Source organism: Lissotriton helveticus, chromosome 1_1 (assembly GCF_964261635.1).
Source record: "Lissotriton helveticus chromosome 1_1, aLisHel1.1, whole genome shotgun sequence".
Taxonomy (NCBI): domain Eukaryota; kingdom Metazoa; phylum Chordata; class Amphibia; order Caudata; family Salamandridae; genus Lissotriton; species Lissotriton helveticus.
This window is the reverse complement of record NC_136057.1, coordinates 701,930,778-701,949,234: the sequence shown is the minus strand read 5'-3', so window position 1 is coordinate 701,949,234 and position 18,457 is coordinate 701,930,778. Positions and strand designations below refer to the sequence as shown.

The 18,457-nt window shown below is 45.3% G+C and overlaps 1 protein-coding gene across 2 annotated transcripts in view; it reads left to right on the top strand.

The window, feature by feature from the left end:
• The window catches only part of ACSS3 (acyl-CoA synthetase short chain family member 3), a 1,350,383-nt gene that overhangs the window by 1,010,503 nt on the left and 321,423 nt on the right, over positions 1-18,457 (top strand). For both annotated transcript variants that reach the window (XM_078674232.1, XM_078674231.1), the window contains one exon: positions 9,555-9,650. In XM_078674232.1, coding sequence (XP_078530358.1) covers positions 9,555-9,650 — 96 coding nt within the window. The remainder of the gene's footprint in view (positions 1-9,554; positions 9,651-18,457) is intronic.

The following is an 18,457-nucleotide window of genomic DNA, read 5'->3' as shown; positions in this document are numbered from 1 at the left end:
AGTACATGTCTTAACATTTTAAATGCACTGCACCCTGCCCTCTGGGCTGTTGAGAGCCTATCCTGGGATGACTTATATGTATTAAAAATGAAGGTTTGCATCTGGTAAATGACTTATTTTGGCAGGTCGAAAAAGCAGTTTGAAACTGCATCCACAGGCTGCAATGGTAGGCCTGAGCCATGTTTAGAGGGCTACTTAAATGGGTGCTACAATCAGTGCCCTGGGCACATGTAGTACCACTTCACTAGGGAGACTTACAAGTAAATTAAATATGCCAATTGGGTTTAAGCCAACTCTACTTTGTTTAAAAGAGAGGGCACACGCACTTTGGCTCTGAGTAGGAGTGGTAAAGTGCATAGAGACCCTAATGGCAACAAAGAGGGGGTTCAAAAAACAGAAGGGTGAAGGCAAAACATTTGGGAAGCACCCTGCAGAAATGGCCAAGTCCAACACTGCTATTCAGACATTCAGCCTTCTCTGGCTTTATCAGACAATCTTTTTTTTTTTTAAACTAATTTCTTCCATCGCAACTGGGTTGCTCTACAGAAAATGGCACATAACATCTATGAGTCTATTGTGTTCTAAAACTTTCAGTTCTAAATTTAATATGACTGCAAAACCTGCGATCACTGAGGAAAGATTTGTCCTTTCTGTCTCTTGTACTGTTGATGTGTTTCTACTCGTATTGTATTTTTTGGGCTTTTCCCTATTGGAGATTTCGGACACAAGATACTTATAACCTCTCCAACCATTCTATCCCCTGTGCCTAAGGGCTTACTCAAATGGGATACAATAATAGTACTGTAGATCAACGCATTTAAAATGTCTATTAGTTTTTTCAGCTATCCTAAATGATTGTGCATGCCTTATTCATGTGACCAGGGCTTTAAGTGGGGTGCTGAGCACTGTCTGTTTTTTAACAGAGCCTCGAAACGGGTCTCTATCGGGCTCTGTTTTGTGCCCTGGCACAGGCGGTCGGTTTTATTCCAGACTGCAGTGACAGCAGGCACATCGATATGCGCTTGCTCATACAGCTCGTTTCTCACTTGTGGAGAAGTTACGGCATGACGTCATGCCAGGTGAGCGTCGTAGTGGGAGGGAAATCCTTTAAAGAGAGTCATTTTCTCTCTGGATTTCCCTTCTCTAAACTCAGGAGCGGCTACATTGTTGTGGTATCACCAGGGCTTTAAGTGGAAGCTGTTTCAATATTATATACAAGCCATAGTTGCTGCTTATTTATCTTTTGCAACTAGCATCCACTGACAAAGCCAATAGTCCTGACTTGTTGTAGGTATGATGTTACTTGTTGTATCATATATCTCAATGCAATGACGTAAACCACAAAATCGAAGTCAGACGGCATACTATGCTAAGCACAGATTTTTGGCCTAAGTGTTTTTAAGCCACACCATTAATTACATTGGCCACGCCCCTTTGAGAGACCCCAGTTTTTTTATCCCACTTAAAGCCCTGCATTTGACCCATATGCTTAGTACTCATAAAAGCCAACATTCATACCAAAGCTAAGGTAAAAATAGTAACCTTCATACTCGGCCTGAGAGAGTGTCTAATTTATATTAACTATGAAATAAAACCTAAGGTAAAAATTGGGCCACGTTCTGAGTGGATACCCTGTAAATTCAAGTTGTTTGTTAAAATAAAATTTCATAATTTTTTGTTGTTGAATTTAAGGGCAGGAGTACACTATGGAGTACTTTGAGATGTTGCTTGGTTCCATATTCCAATGTGGAGCTTGATGGTTGCGAAGATTCTGGCTGGGTCAGTTGACCGGACTCTCGCATGGATGGGGTTTGAAATAAAGCTTCTCCTCTGAAACCTACTTAATCAGTGTTTCTTACCTCATTACACTGGCAACGATCCTGCGTGGTGAAAAGCAGAATCGACCCCTACATCGAGAGGCTGAGAGGAAGTATTTGGAGCACAGTCAATGTAAGAAAAAAAAACAGGAGCAACTTCGTGGAGTGGCATTGCCCTTTTACAGGAGACGCACCTTGATACCTTGGAGTCTGACAAACTCCGACGTGATTGGGTGGGTAGAGTAATCCACAGTAGCAGTAGCGTGATAGTGCCACCCACCTCACAGGGGGGTCAGCCATTGAAATATAGAGTTGCAATACTCCTCTGCAAAACACTGCCTGTCACAGTGGTAAAAAGATGGTCAGGCCAAGTCAGGAAAATCATATTTGCCAAATTTGAACTAGGAGACAGATACCTCTGCGTAGGATCAGTGTATGCCGCCACAGGGACAAAACGTTCCTTCTTTCTCCATCTAAACCGATTACTTGTAGAGATAGGAGCATCTAAATACAGATTAGAAGGCGACTGGAATCTTTCCCGCGACGCAGTGCTCAATAGGACAGGCCCCTTAGATAGGAGGGAACGACTGCGACAGGGCCCTGCTATGTGACATCGCCCTGGATCACTGCCTGGTGGACCAGTGGCGCCTCTGCCATCCCATAGACCAGGAATAATCATTCCTGTCACCGGTACGTGGCACCCAATCTAGATTGGATTACTTCCTCATATCCCACTCAGTAGTGACACTTGTAGGTAAATCTTACATACTGGCTGCCCTCTCCGGATCCTGTTGTCCCTAGACATGGGCCTTTCCTCCTCGGGCCGCAAACCTTGCCGCTTGATTGTTCAGAGATGCCGCTCCCCCCAGGGCAAGAATCTACTACGTTGTCACCTCTCTACCTACCTGGTGGACAATAGGGCGTCAGTGGATACCCGCAGGATCTTTTGGGCAGCTGAAAAAGCAACTATCTTTGGGCAGCACATGAAAAATGCAGCTGAAGCTAATAAACAGGCGTCCCTCCGCAGCACCAAGCTGGAACCCCAGATTGCCTCTGTCACTCGTCTTTACTCCAAACAACCTTCGGTGCCTAATCTTCGCCACTTAGAGTTGGCATGTATGGCCCTCAACAACCTTTTCACCTCCAAAGCCGAATACTCCCTCCAACGCCCAAAAGGAAGACATTAGGAGCAGGGAAAAAAAGGCAGGTTGGTTGCTGGCGGTGAATCTACGGCAATGAGAAGCTGCAATGGCCATCCCCAACAACCAATTCAAGACCAGTGAGATCATTACTAGACCCCAAGACATAGCCAATGAGATTGCCTCCTTCTACGCACATCTTTACACACCGGCAGCACCGGTAAACGTGCAACAGATATCCACGTACCTCGAGGGCATTGATCTCCCTCGAATGGTGGATAAAGGCAGAGAACTTCTGGAGGGGGATATTAGTAAGGAAGACATAACGGCAGCCATCACTAAACTGCCTTACCACTAGGGGCCGGGCGAGAACGGATTCCTTGCAGAGTATTATAAATGGACCGGAGAGGAAACAATTGACACCCTACATTCCGCTATGCATGAGGCCGAAAGGACAGCCTCCTTGGGCTCTCTCTGTAATAGGGCGGTGATTGCGGTATTACCCAAACCAGAGAGGTTCCTACTACTATGTGGCTGTTATCGTCCCATCTCTCTCCTGAATGGGGATATACAAATTTTGTCCAGCATACTTGATGCACGCCTGAGAAAGGTCATACCTTCTCTCTGCCACGGCACACAGTTTGCCTTTGTTCTGGACCGTTCCTCTAGAAATCATCTCTACATCCTAGCCCACACCCTATGGACAGCGAAGGACCTGCCGGAGTATGCGGTACCCCTCTTTCTCGATTCAAAAAGGGTGTTTGACTGCGTAAACTGGGGCTACCTTCGCCACTATGAAATGCTTCGAGCTGGGTGACCTGTTCATCTTCCAGGTCTGCTTACTGTATGACTGCCCCGTGGCTCAGGACAACTGCGGATGTTTTTGATGGATACCTTTAAAATCCAGAGAGGTACACGTCAGGGCTGCATACTCTTCCTCCCTCTTATTCCTACTTTCCATGGAAACCTTGGCCTCTGTCATTCGCCACTCGCCACGTGTAACAGGCATATCTATCGCGAGCGGCCTCTCTAAAATATACTTATATACCGATGATATCCTATCCACCCTTAGAGACCTACCACGTTCCCTACCGCACTACTAGAATTCATAGAAGAATTAATTTACGGACCTATCAGGTTGTGGAATAAAAAGCCTTTTTAGGTGCTCACTGATGCACCGGTCCTTAAACCAACAAAGAAGAAATTGTCACGGAAGCTGTAATATTAAAGAGAATACATTTATTAACCTCACATGAGAGAGACTATGTCCATATTGTACCCGCAGGTCACTTAGTCCAAGGAGTACAGAAACCATGGGCCTTTTTGGCTAGTTTATAGCGGAGTAAGCATGAAGACTCAAAAAGAGGCGGTACAAGTATACATATGAATAGCTATTTCTCATACATGGACAACTGGAAACTACTTAGTCAACAGAGTGGGAGGAGTAACAAAAACCCCTACATCAGTTGGAATAGCCTGACAGTTAAGTCTGTAACATGTGCATTCTAGCAGCTACAGGCCTTTCTGATCATACATTGCTGTGGCTCAGTGCTGAAGGAGTTAACTGTAACTGATGACTCAAGCAGAATACAAGGACAGGCAACAGTGAAGAGGGGAGAACCACATGACGAGCACATGGCTAACTAAAATGGCTGCCACAAACAAAATGGCTTCAGCTCATGCTAACAGCGATTTCTGCTAGTTTCCACAGATGGCCATGTTAGCATTAGCTGAAGATATCGGCTATACAATAGAGGACACATGAAAATGATCTTCCATATTAATTAACATCAACTGGCTAATTTCTTGATCAGTTGCTGATTGGACATTTACTTTCGGCACATTACGTTTAACTGGTGTGCAAGAAGTGCAGGTGGAAATACATAGGGAACAGAGCATTGGGCCACATTGAATACACAGGCAGCAGGAACAAAAAATAAGTATACAAAAGGCGGATAATATTTTCCAGCCCCAAGCTGAGAAAAGAGTCCATAACCAGCCAGTCCAAGTCCATGTCCCTGAGTTCTAGTAGATTTCAGTGACTTTTTTCTATTTAGTTTGGAAATAGCCAACAGCATATGCCTGCCTTATGAGGGCTAGGGTATCAATGATATATTCAGGAGAAGGGGAGAGAAGTATTTATCAAAGTGTGCACAAAATATTTTTCTTGCAGAAGCAATAACATTCTGAATGCAAATATTAAAGCAACTAGACATAATGTCACAAAAACAATCTTTGTGTTGGGGGCCCAGGAGGACCAAACAGGGCTATGGGGATTAGAACGAGGAGCCACAAAGGGCTGCTCCTCCTCAAAAATGGGACGACCAAAGGGGTACATTGCTAAAAAGTGCTTGAAGAATAGAAGCTGCTGTACAACCAGCCAGAGGGGAGTCTTCTCCCTGTGTCAGTCTGAGCCTCACAGGCAGGCTCTTATCATTCCTCAAAAGTTCTTTTCCAACTGTGGAGCTGCCCAGCTTGCAACTCAAACAGACAATCCGGGCCCAAAGTTTATTTTTTCTTTCAGGATAGGGCACCCACCCTCCGGGGCAAATGCCCTCAGCAATCCTGTCCAGTCTCTCAGGCAGTGCACCAGTTTTCTTCACTTCAATCTAACATGCACCAAAGGCACAGCACCTGTACCTTGAACTCAAGTCCTTTCCTAACTCCTGTGTTGCTCCGCTGGCGCACTGCTCTTTTGTCGGGCCACAGATCTTACCCAGCATGCCCAGGCACCTTTTGATCAACAAGCAGAGGTGCATTCTTGCATTTACTTTAGGAGCTAGGACTCAGGGGGCTGAAGCTCGAGTGTCTGAAGCAACCCTTGTTTCAAAGGGGGGCACCTCAAGCAAAAACCTCCTTGCCGTCCTTGTCAGTCTGTAACTCTCCTAGCTGGGCATCAAAAACTGGAGCCATGCAAAGAATTCTCCGTCCTGATTTGTGACCCCATTTTTCGTTAAAGACAGTGGCAGGGGTACACACTTCACGTTGTGTTACTGGGCCCAGTGCTTTCGGCCTTCTACCTTCACTGTGGTCCTAGTGGCCAGCAATGCCTGTGCTTGTTCACTTTACCTCGACTCCAAGCTGGATTGGCGCTGATTCCCCAGGCTGGATCTGATGTTTGGCCCCCTCTGGCAATGGTTGTAGGGCAGCAGATATCTATTGGTGGTCAGAACAAAAGATCTTTAGACAAGGCATACAAATAATCTATTATCAGAGAGGATACTCTACTTCAGAAAACTTCTTTAGTCAGAGTGGGAGGAGTAACAAAAACCCTTACATCAGTTGGAATAGCCTGACAGTTAAGTCTGTAACAGGTGCATTCTAGCAGCTACAGGCCTTTCTGATCATACGTTGCTCTGGCTCAGTGCTGAAGGAGTTAACAGTAACTGATGACTGAGGCAGAATACAAGGGCAGACAACAGTGAAGAGGGGAGAAGCACATGGCGAGCACATGGCTAACTAAAATGTCTGCCACAAACAAAATGGCTTCAGCTCATGCTAACAGCCATTTCTGCTAGTTTCCACAAGGTTACAAGGAAATTTGGGATACAAGCGAAGCCTTTGCACTTTCCTTAGGCACCACAAGGGCTCAAATTCATGGTTACTCTTTCCGGCGGAAATCTTCACAGCTTAAATACCTCAGGGTAGTAGTCAGCAGAGGTCTTGAAGGAATGGCGATGGATAACCTGCTGCCCCTTTTAGCACACATAAAAACAGATTTCTATAAATGGTCTCTACTGGGATGCTCCATGTGGGGTAGAGTTCAAGCAGTAAGAATGGTCACGCTGCAGCGCTACACCTATACCTTAGGAATGCTGCCTATATTAGTTCCCTTAACTACTCTACACCTCATCGATGCACGAATACAGGCCTTCATCTGGGGCTCCACCCGCTCACGATTAGCCGCGTCCAAGCTCATGGCCCGCTGCTCCTGTGGCAGCTTTGGCTTACCATCTGCAGAACACTATACTTTATCCCTGCACATCTCCCAGCTTGCCTATATGTTCCCAGAGATGCCTGACCCCCTTTCAGTGGGTGACAACAGAAAGATCCCTCCTCAACTATGGTAAAGGCCTAGACTCCCTATATGGGGATCCTATCCCTCCACATATCTGCCCTGCATCCTGTGATACAGGCCGCACACAAAGTATGGCACTGTGCGCACCGCCTTCTGGGCATAAACCATTGCCTACACTGCAAGGCACCTATCTGAGGCCATAACAGTATCCGAATAAGCAAACAGAAACTTTACTGGCCCATATGGAAAGTCTGCACATCTGGTCCCTGGACCAGGTGATATTAAACAGCAACTTAATGCCTTTCGCTCAACTTCAAGAGGAATGTGGGCTGCCTTCGCAGCTACAACACTGTCTGAGAGGATTCCTTGATCCCCGACCTTGGTCTATGCCGTCCTCTCTGATAGTGGAATATCTGTCGATATGGGGCAGAGACAAAGGAGTGATGTCGGGACTGTATGGAACTCTGACAAACCACCTGTTCTCGCAACCTCTCCTGCACAGCCTCTTTACCAAATGGCAGGCACGATTACAATTCACAGTCAAGGAAGAGGAGTGGATGGAAATCGTAGTAGGCTTTAATAAGGGAACTCGCAAGGCTCGGCTAAAAGATTGCCTCTTTAAATCCCATTACGATTGGTATTGGACCCCTGCGAAATTGCAAAAGGCTGACCTACTGCCACACTCCAGATGTTGGAGGTGCCAGACACCCACTGCGACTTTCGCCATATACTTCGCAAATGGCTCTCTATTCAACCTTTCTGGTCCCACATACGGAACACCCTTGGAGAGACAATCCCTCCTTCGTCTCCCCATCACACCTCCAGTTATCCTCTTGCATGACATCTGAGATACTCTGGACATAGCCAGCCTCTTCCACATAGTGTTATCCACAGCCAAGCTCTGTATCCTTCAGCAATGGAGGTCGACCAACCCCTCCTCACAAAAGGACTGGATGGTGGCAATGATACAAATAGCGTCCCACGAATGCATTATTTATGCCCTAAAGCACCGGAAGAAGAAGGTATTAATACAGATGTGGGCCCCCTTTCTCCGAGAGCCCACATACTAATGCCCTACTGCCTTATCCATCCCACACTGAGCCACTAGTCCAAAAACCCAACTACTAACGATATGACCAGTTCCCCCACCCTACGTTCCTCTCCTTACTCTCCACTGATAATTCATTTCATTATACACCCCTTCTCTTACCTTTTCCCCTTCCTTTATTTCTTCCCTCTCCTTCTTTTCTTCACCTCCTTCCTACCTCCCCCCTCTTCTGCCTCATCCCCCACTCCTCTCCCCTTCTCCACTGTCCTCCAACCCCCTCCTCCCTTACCCGGCGACTCCCTAATCTGTACCTGGATGCGTAGGCAGGCACCTTCTACCTCCTTCCCCTACCCAATGCAGATCACCAGCATCACATACCCAAAATCTGATGCACTAATTCTCCGCTTGGGAATACAGCTTATTCCGCACTTTTAGCAGTGCACTAAACTTGCGTTCACATCCATCTACGTAAACATTCCCCTTGTTACACTGTATAGTTCTCCCCTCACCTCAAAGCCTACCACCACCACTCGACATTCACAATGCCTCTCTCACCGGGACAGATAAGGGACTGTTCCTACCCACCTCCCCTTCTGTGCCCTTCTTTCCTGTCCCCCTCCACTTGACAACCCATGCCAACACGAGACCTTCCCCTTCTTTCCACCTAACGCATTCACCACTGCTGTCATAGCACAGATCCCATCGGAGGATACTCCCTAGACACCATTTATGAAGCCTGCTGTCTCCAGACGAACACCACCATTTATCGAATGCTCCGAGTTGTTACATTGTTAATGTTGAAGATGTTCCTATCTGTATAAATCCTACTACCTCTCACCCTCTCCCCTCTCTCCCTCCCACCCCCATTGCCCCCATCTAACGCTCCCCATCAGCATACAGATGTATCTGCCATGTTTCAACCAACCTTATGTAACATGATTTGCGGATGTACCATTATTTTACTGTCATATTCTTTATCTAGTGACACCTAATAAAAAATAACAACACAAAAAACTGAGAAAATGATGACAATTGTAATGAAAGCCAGTATGTTGTTCTGTATCGGAGAGAGTCTGTAGTTTATCCACTTTTTCCATGAGAATGAAAGTAGGTAGAAGATATCAAAAATATAGAAAAAGCAATAGCCAATTGACTGTGAAGGTGTATGTGCATGATGTACTGCAATGACGTTATGAATGCGCTACGTCTGGTAATTTGATCCCAGTGAACTGATTTTTTTAATCTATTTATTTTTGTGACAATTCTTTAAATTCAGATGCCAATATATTGTCTTAATGCTATTGCTGACTAAAGCCTACATATAAACTGTAATGTTATTTGGCTTCATTTATGAACCATTGCATATTTTTCAAATGCAAATGATCTACTTAATTTGTGTTTCTTTATGCTTGTTTTCTACTTTAAATATTTGTGTATGCTATGCATGATCACACATAATCCAAATTAAATTATTTGTCTGTTTCTCAAATTAGAAGAGGTTATTGTAAAAATTCTCATCTGTTTCTTCTCAGAGACTGGATCACCAATTTCGGCCTCCTGCATTGGTTTAGGAAATTCTACAACACCTCCACCAGGTCAAACAGGAAAACCTGTGCCAGGTTACAATGGTATGTACTCAAGCATTGGATGTGATTTTTAGCTGAGGGGAAGAGCTTATGTCATACAGATAAATATTACAGCAAACATATAATCTAGACTGGCATTAAAGTTACTTAGGGCCTCTTTACAATGGCAGTGGGCCCGCCACATCAGGCCGTCGGTGACGGTCTCACCACCATCAGGACCATGCTAGACCGCCTGACGCATTAAGATGGCGGGCGTATGGTTGTAGGGTGGAGAGACTGTCTGACACTAATCCGATGGGCTCAAGGAATTCGTTGGACAGACTGTAATAGCTACAATGGTGGCAGTGCCTACTCGGGCACCGCCGTAGCGATTACAATGTCAGTTTCTGCCAGCCATTTCATGGAGGTTAACCTGCCATGAAAAGGCAGGCAGAAAGTGACTTGGGGGCTCATAGCGGGCCCCCCCATTTCCCCTGGACCTCCGCCATAGGTGCCCCACAAACATCCCTGCACCATGTGGCAGGCACCGCATTTTGCCTGCCACATAGTACAGGAATGTTTGAATGTGTTTTTGTATTACGGCGTGTGCTGCAGCCTGCAGCACGTGTCGTGATGCAAATGGTATACATTGCGACTGCCTTGAAGGTAGTTGCATCCTAATACCAATGGTGGGACCGCCTACAGCTAGTCGGGCAGTCCCGTTTCCGACAGTATTGCGTCAGATGAAAGTCCGACCACCATCATAATGAGGCCCTAAATTTTATATTTATTGAGGGTATCCAAATGGTTTTCTCACGCCAATGCGATTGAAGCTCAATTGTGATCAAAGCACAGCTGAAAATGTTCACGCTTTGGGGGTCATTAGCATAGCGGGCCATACCCCCGGGAAATGGGACCGCCCGCCATATGTGCGGGGGTCCCGTGGGTGATTTTAGGATGCGCCCGCCACACTGGTGGGCGCATCCTGCATTTTCAACATTGCCAAAAAAGCATGTTGTGCATGTGCATGCACAACGTGGCAGGCACCGTGCAGTGCCTGCCATGTTGTGCATGCACTTGTAGGGGGGTAAATGGTACCCCCCATGTGTCCTCCTCATCCCCCCAAAATCCTGGGGGCCCGCAACGGGCCCCCAACCTAGAAAAACGCATGCCTCTCCGTGGCTCCCTCCCGCCTGCATCCTGATATGGATGGCGGTGTCTAGCAGACACCGCCACCATATGAAACCGACAGACGGTTTTCCCATCCGCCGCACTCCCCCCGCCATACTAATATGGCGGGGGGAAATGGGTGGTGGGCGGTCTAAAATGTAGGGCGGATCACGACCGCCCGCATGGCGATGGCGATCAGCCCTACATCCTAATGGGCCCTTTTCTTCGTATTTAGCTAATTTCTCTGCAGCAAGTTCCAGAATTTCACATTATTGCTTCCAGCCCCCGTTTTATTTTCAAATTTCATTGCCACTCCCATCGGCACATGCTTTATTTTCTTCATATAATGGGATACTGTTGTGTGCATCTACTTCTGGAAGAATATGGCATACCTTTGGAGTTCCTAACTCTGCATTACTTTCAAAAGTGACTCATGGAACTGAGGTTATCAGTTTGACTCCCCAAAATTGTACACTATGACCCTACGAAAGGACCTCAAGTCGAATATTTATAGAAGTCTACCTTGAAAGAAGGACAAACGTCTGTGCTCTGAAAGTAAACATTCAATGAATGAGACAGTGACTAAACTGCCATGCAGAACTTAAGATAAGGAAAGGGTTCATGACCATCAATTCTCGTGATTTGTTAGGCGAGTTCTTCCTCCAATCACCCATACCAACATCTGAGCTCCAAGAAGTTTTCTTGTCAATATAAGTTATTTCTGAACTGTAATATTTGCACCATTGCAAATATTCATGACACCAGTGGCATACAATCACTCACTACATTTACAATTTATAACGTGTTAAAGTTTATACAGCTGATTCTAAAAAAATGTGATTAGTAAGTTGGGTTCTAGTTTAATGATACGGAAAAAATTCTGCTCCGCCCTGTTTCCAGACAAATATCAGTGATGATGGCATTTTTTCCTTTTTTTATCTTTAGAAATTGCAAAGTTAAAATAAGACATATGCAGTGCTTCATTTCCCTCAGGCATACATCTCTCTACCTGAGTAGCTGAGGTATTCTTCGCAGTCCTACAGGTGCTGACAGTTAAGTGAACCAGTAGCCCCCTGAGTTCATGAATGGCAATGAACCCAGCAGATGTATTTTGTACGCCAGCACCTAGATTCCACCATCGAAACATTTGTACAATTAAGCCACACATAAAACACTGATATCCACTCTTGTCTTTAGGAAACCCTTTCCTGATGGACCTCCCATTTAGTCTCATTGGATTTTGACCTACACCTTGCCACAAGAACCCCTCCTACCTTTAAGTACCATGATTAGGATACGGGCTATCAGCTAAAACAGAGCCCTTTACAAGGTACTGATCTTTGTTTTCAAAGCCCTTATGGACCTAGCCTTTAAGTAGCCGTCTTGAGGCCTGTGCCAAAAATTACCATACTCACAACTTGTGCACAGCCAGCCTTTATCACTGTTTAACACCCAAAACTCATGTGTGGCAGCCAGCTTTTAGCATTGAGATCCCTGCAAATGGCACCACCTTTCTGCTGATATGCTGCTCTCTGCTTTCCTCCTTCAAAATCACTTTTTTATTCCCAGTTATGACTTTTCCTTACGTTTTCTAGCCTATCTGCCCTGTGCCTCATGACATTATTCATGGAGACAAAACAAATATACCAGGCTTCTGCTGCATGTCATTAAGCGCTTGTGCACTACAACCTGCAAAGCAACCACTTTTAGTCAGTGAAGGGGAATTAATTTATAGATTGAACCCCCTATCCACTGAACTGGAAAGGTAAAAATGCAACTACTAACTGGCAGTGGGGGTTCTAGCACACTATATCTATGTGATTATCTGGAAGGAAGGGAAACTGAGGTTCCCCTTTAGCAATGTAATCTTATTACATTTCTCTTTGCAAAGTATCTGGGTGCCAAGGCTACAATCCAACAGATATCTCAAGTTGTCCTATAGCCTTAATTTTTCAGACATGATCTTGCTTATAGCAGCTGTGATTTCAATTTGTAATGTGACAGTAAGAGCACTAGATTTGCTAGTGCCTATAACCGGGCATTCCATCTAGGCCATAGTAGAACTCTTTCCATGTATCCCGTCCAGACAGGATGCAGTGTAAGTTACATCACTTGTAGTTTTAACTTTTCCTTTTTCCAAAAGCGCTTCATCTGAGACGGAAGGACCAACATGGCTCACTACTACTTGGGAGTTTCCTTCCACTCCTCCTTCACAAGGCTGAGAGGCCCTCTTACGAGGTGGGCAAACAGAAGTTCAAAGGGAATGAACCCTAAGCCCTTCTGAGACACTTCCCTGAAGGTAAACAACAGGCATGTTAAGAGGACATCCCACGTAAGCCTCAAGGGCTCTGACTGGCTATAATCATGCATTTGAGGATCTTGGTGAATCTCTCAACAAGCCCATTTGTCAGGGGTGGAATGGTGTGGAGAACTTGTAAATTACCCTACACTCATCACACATTAACTCATGTATCCTAACATGAATTTTGTGCCCTTGCCCGACACAACCTCATGGGAAACCCACCCGGGTAAATATTTCCATCAATGCACTGGCCATCATGGGCACAGTTATTGACCTCAGAGGTAGGACCTCAGGTTTTCCGAGTAGCATGGTCCAACAAGACCTGGATAAACCTATTGCCCACGGCTGTTTTGGAGTCCAGAGACTCTTCTGCTACCACTGTAATGCATGAGGATCTGTTTTAAGTTTGAAAGCTACACTGTGTCAGCACACATTTCGTTCTTTATATCATCCACACATTCTATATATAAATATTTTTCAATCATTTTAAACTGTGCCAAGCATTTTTTTTTAGCTTTTGTCGATGCTCTGGCGTGAGCATCAAAACTAATAGCTTTGCAACGCTAACAATATTGATATTATGTTTCCAGAGCACTGTTTCAAGGTCGGGGCACCCATGGAACCTACTCATCTTCACACAAAGTTAGCTTTTTATTTCATGCCAAATGTAAACTAAATTAAACTAAAAATAATAAAGACTGCTTTCAGCATTGTAACCTTGTGTACTGTACTCTCTGATAAGACAGATGAGTCCACACAGTGAATGGGGATAATGAAGCGCATGTCTGCAAATCTTGACACGAATTGGAAATTATTCCAGAAATCGTTTGGGATTGAATAACGTCCCCTCATCAAACGTCATTATCAAAAGCCCCCACTATGATCATTAATCTCACTGCATGCTTTCCCAAGCTATTTTTGAAATAGATACTGAGGCCAAAATGGAGAACACTGTAAAATCACTCTCAGATTTCCTTCCTAATCATTTTCTGAAAGTGGCTTTGATAAATGGATGCCTGTCTCAGCTCTTCTATAGCAATTTAGGTAAATGGCAAAATGCCAAAGATCAGCAATCTCTTGGAAAAACATTTTGATGGCATCCTCTAAATTTCTCATTTTAGGATGTCCTTGTGCTGGCTGGCAGCAAGAAATGTGATGAAAATATTTGAACACACGCTTCTAAGTTCACAGGAGTATTAGTTTTGTACCGTAAGAGAAGCATTCATTTTTGTGTAACATGTCAGTGCCTTTGCAGAAAGGAAATGGCCACACGCCGGCTAGCAGTACCGTTAAACTGGTAAGCAATCTCCTATCTGCGAAGGACAACAATCAGGCTTACTCTTAATCTGACTGTAGGTATCATAGAGGACAGGGAGAGCTAACTTGTATTCCTATGCACGGTGAGTCTGGTGTCAATGTGTGCACAACCATACTCCTGCCTCGGTTTTGCAAGGGGGGCAATCAGCCACCAGCTGATGGGCCTGTGGTTGAGGCCCATTGGTGGGTTGGTTCTTTGGTCGCCGTTTTAGTCTCCACAACAAGGACACAACATTAAAGACTGTAGTTAAAGCCTTTGCATGCATACAATAAGGCTGACCTGATGCACATTAAGGTCAGGCTGCCGCAATGCGAGAGGCGGAATAACAATGGACTGCTCTGGCTGTCACAGCATGAGGTGTGCCTGCCCTCTGGCTCACTCCAGGTGTGGCAGTGGCCCCAAGGAGCTGCTGATAGGAAGCAATTGGCACTTGCTTTGCCGGGGACTGGGGTAGGGAAGAGGACTAGTGTCACATGGCCCATGGAGACATTGTCTTCTTCCATATGTTAGCATGAGCACGCTGCAGACTGTCCGCTGCTTTGCACACGCTACTACACGAGTTTATTTTGCATGTGCCATTCTGAAACTTTTACATAGAACCTATAGCTCTTTTCACACTTTGCTGGTTCTTGGGAGTTAGTCTGAACATTGTGAACAAGGCTGAACAACAATGCCCCTTGTTATTCTGTTCTGGTCAGGCCCTAGCACCTAGACAAAACATGCAGATGCAGCTGTTGTTTGGGAACATGTACTTTGGTCTTATTGGAATACATGGATAGGTAGGACACACATGGAGTGGGACCTTTCCAGGGAGAAGAGCATGACAGCACCTATGATGAAGGTCTACTATATTTCGACTGCGGTACGGGGTCTGCTGATAATGCCCAGAGATTTTCTAATATATATACAAGGGGACGGAGTTTAGGTTGCGCTGTCATTGAATGAATGAATGAATGAATGAAAGGGGTTTTGTATAGCGCAACGTTCACTCCAGGGAGCACCTTGGCTCTTTTAGGACATCAGGAGAAGGAATGACAGGGGGAGGAGGAGGGAAAGGGGGAGCAGCATGAGGTTGGTGGAATGGATCATATTAGCGACAGTATTAGATGATCTGGAGTATCAAAGATCCAAGTTTTGAGAAGCTTCCTAAAAGTGGGTTTGTTGTGGGTGTGCCTTAGTTGAGTAGGCAGGGTGTTCCAGGCCTTTGTACCAAGCGCTGCCAAGGTTTTGCCTCCCCGGGTTTTCATTTTGAAGTTGGGGATGGTGAGTACATTTTCTGATGTGGACCGCAAGGTTCGTGGTTTTGTAGGGCCTAATTTTGCCTCTCAGGTCTTGTGGGCCCGTTTCGTTTATGGCTTTATAAGTGATGGTTAGGACTTTGAACAAGATCCTTTTGTGGATTGGCAGCCAGTGGAGAATCTTTAGTACTTCGGCTGAGGGAGAGTGCTTGGGGAGCCCAAGTACCAGCCTTGCGGCAGAGTTCTGGACTACTTGCAGTCTTTTTACCACCGTTTTCTTTGTTCCTGCATACAGACTGTTGCAGTAGTCAAGCGTGACAGGACCAAAGCCACTGCCACGGTCTTCCTAGCGTGCAGAGAGAGAAGGACAAAAACATTTCTTAGGGTTTTTATAGTTTGAAAGCACATGCCTGCAATAGTAAGTGCCTGTTTATGAAAGGAAAGTGTGGGGTCGAATTTAATACCTAGGTTTTTGCGGTGTCTACTGTGGTGGGCGGGGGGTCTGAATTATAGGGCCACCATAGGGTGGGTTTGAAGGCGTTGGATTTTCCGAACAACATGATTTCCGTTTTTGCGCTATTGCATCTGGGATGATTTGATTCCATCCACTTCATTACCGCGGTAAGGCAGAGGTGGAATTTTTCTTCTGCTGCGGTGGAGTTTTATCTAGGGTGAGGATCAATTGCGTATCGTCTGCGTAAGCAATTGCTTCAATATTAAAGGAATCAATTAGCGAGAGAAATGGGGACATGTTCAGGTTAAAGAGGGTCGGGCTCAGGGAAGATCCCTTAGGGACCCCCGAGGAAAGCAGTTTTCCTTCAGATTTGTATCTGCCGAGTGTAACAATCTGGTTTCTCTTATCCAAGAATTATGTTACCCAGGCGAGAGCTTTGCTGTTTATTCCGACGTTCTTCAATCTATCTAACAGGGTGTAATGGGAGACAGTATCGAAAGCCGCGGAGCGGTCCAACAGAATCAGTACTGCCTCCTTGCCCTGGTCCAGAGCGAACTTAAGGGTGTCTGTAGTATGGAGCAGCACTGACTCTGTTGCATGTCCCGGTATGAAACCAGATTGCTTGGGGTGTAGGATGTTTGTATTTTCCAGAAACTCATTCAGTTGTGCATTAACTATTTTCTCGTCAATTTTACTCAGGCAGGGGAGGAGGGAGATGGGTCTCAAATTGGAAAGAGTGGTGGGATCCGAGAGTTTCTTTTTTTGAAGGGGTTTGACAGCGGCCGTTTTCCAGAGATCAGGGATTTTTGCAAGTTTGAATGTGGTATTGATAACTTGGTTGATGACCGGGTTTACTATGTTCACTAGTGAATGTAGAATCTTGGGCGTGCACGGGTCGAAAGGGAAGCCTGATTTGCAAGATAGAATAGCTTTCCTGGATAGTTCTAGACTGATTTCTTTGAAATCCTTAAGTTCTTCTTTAGTTTCTGTGTCTTGGGCTATGGGGTGCTGTGGTGGACTGTCGAGAAAATCTTTTTTTAGGTCTTTAATTATGTTTTCGAAGAACACTGCAATGTCATCGCACAGTTCCTGCGAGGGTGATATTTCACAGTCTAGGCTGGCCGGATTTGTGAAGGATTTAACTATTTTAAAGATAGCTTTTTGTTTGTCATCCGCTCAACTGATGAGATTTGTGTAGTGATTTTTCTTCTCAGTTTTAATTTGTAGGTGATAGGCGTTAAGTGCTGTTCTAAAGCTTTTCATATCCTCGACCTCATAGTGTTTCCTCCATTGTTTTTCTATTTGTCTGCACTGGCCTTTCATGGCTTTCAATTGGGGGTAAACCAGGGGGCTGATTTTCGTTTTATGTTAGTGGCTTTATTTATTGGGGTTAGAGTATTTGCTACGGAGAGCATCCATTTGTTGAACAGGTCGTTGTCAATGTCAGGGTCAGCTCATGACCGCTCGTTTTATGATTTATGGACTACTTTCTATGCTGACTGCATTTGTGTTATGCAATTTTCTGCTGATTGTGGCACGAATACTGCATACTATAGCACGTTAGTTAAATTAAATATTTTAAACTTGTTTGTGTCTGTCAGATCTTATTGTGGACAAGTACGAGTGTGGGCGAAAGGGTATGTCTTGCAACCGCGATTCCGAAGAGTGTCTGGAGTATTGTGTTCTGGTGTGTCTAATCACTTGTTCCTCTGTGAGTGAGTAGGAGGGCCAGTGAGACACTATAGCTAGACCCGGGCTTATGGTTACTAAGGCGGTAGGATAACTCAGTCCCTACATACTAAGGTCCCATAATCCCATGTATAGTACTGTGTTTGCGCAGAATCCCTGCAACATGGCACCGCCAACATTTGGTCTGGTTCTTATTCTCGAGACCCCATGAGTAGCGCTTGTCCACAATACTCTCTCATTGGTTACCGGAGATGTCTGTGATGGGAGGGAATTCCCCCTCTGGTAGACTGCAACACCTGGAAGACGGTGTTTGCCTCAGTGTACACATTGTTTTGGCACCCCCTCCATGAGCGTTCTCTCAAGCATTCTAAAACATGTACAAGATGAACACTGGGCTGGTCCAGCCCTGTATTTGGGGATGAAATTAGTGGGTATTTTTCCAATTGTCTTAGATATGATTCTGGCTAACATTAAGGGTGAAGCAGTTTGCTTACAAGTACGGCAACACCTAGCAGCTGTGGCAGACATTGACTGGGAACGTCAGTTGCCAATTATTATTGCAGATGTTTGCACATAATTGGGATACAATAATTTGGGGTCCGATGATCTACCCGATCTCATGGTAAACCCCCTCCTGACATGAAGGGCCGTCCTGTCTTTCCGAAGAGGACATGAGACAAAAATAAACAGCAACGGAAG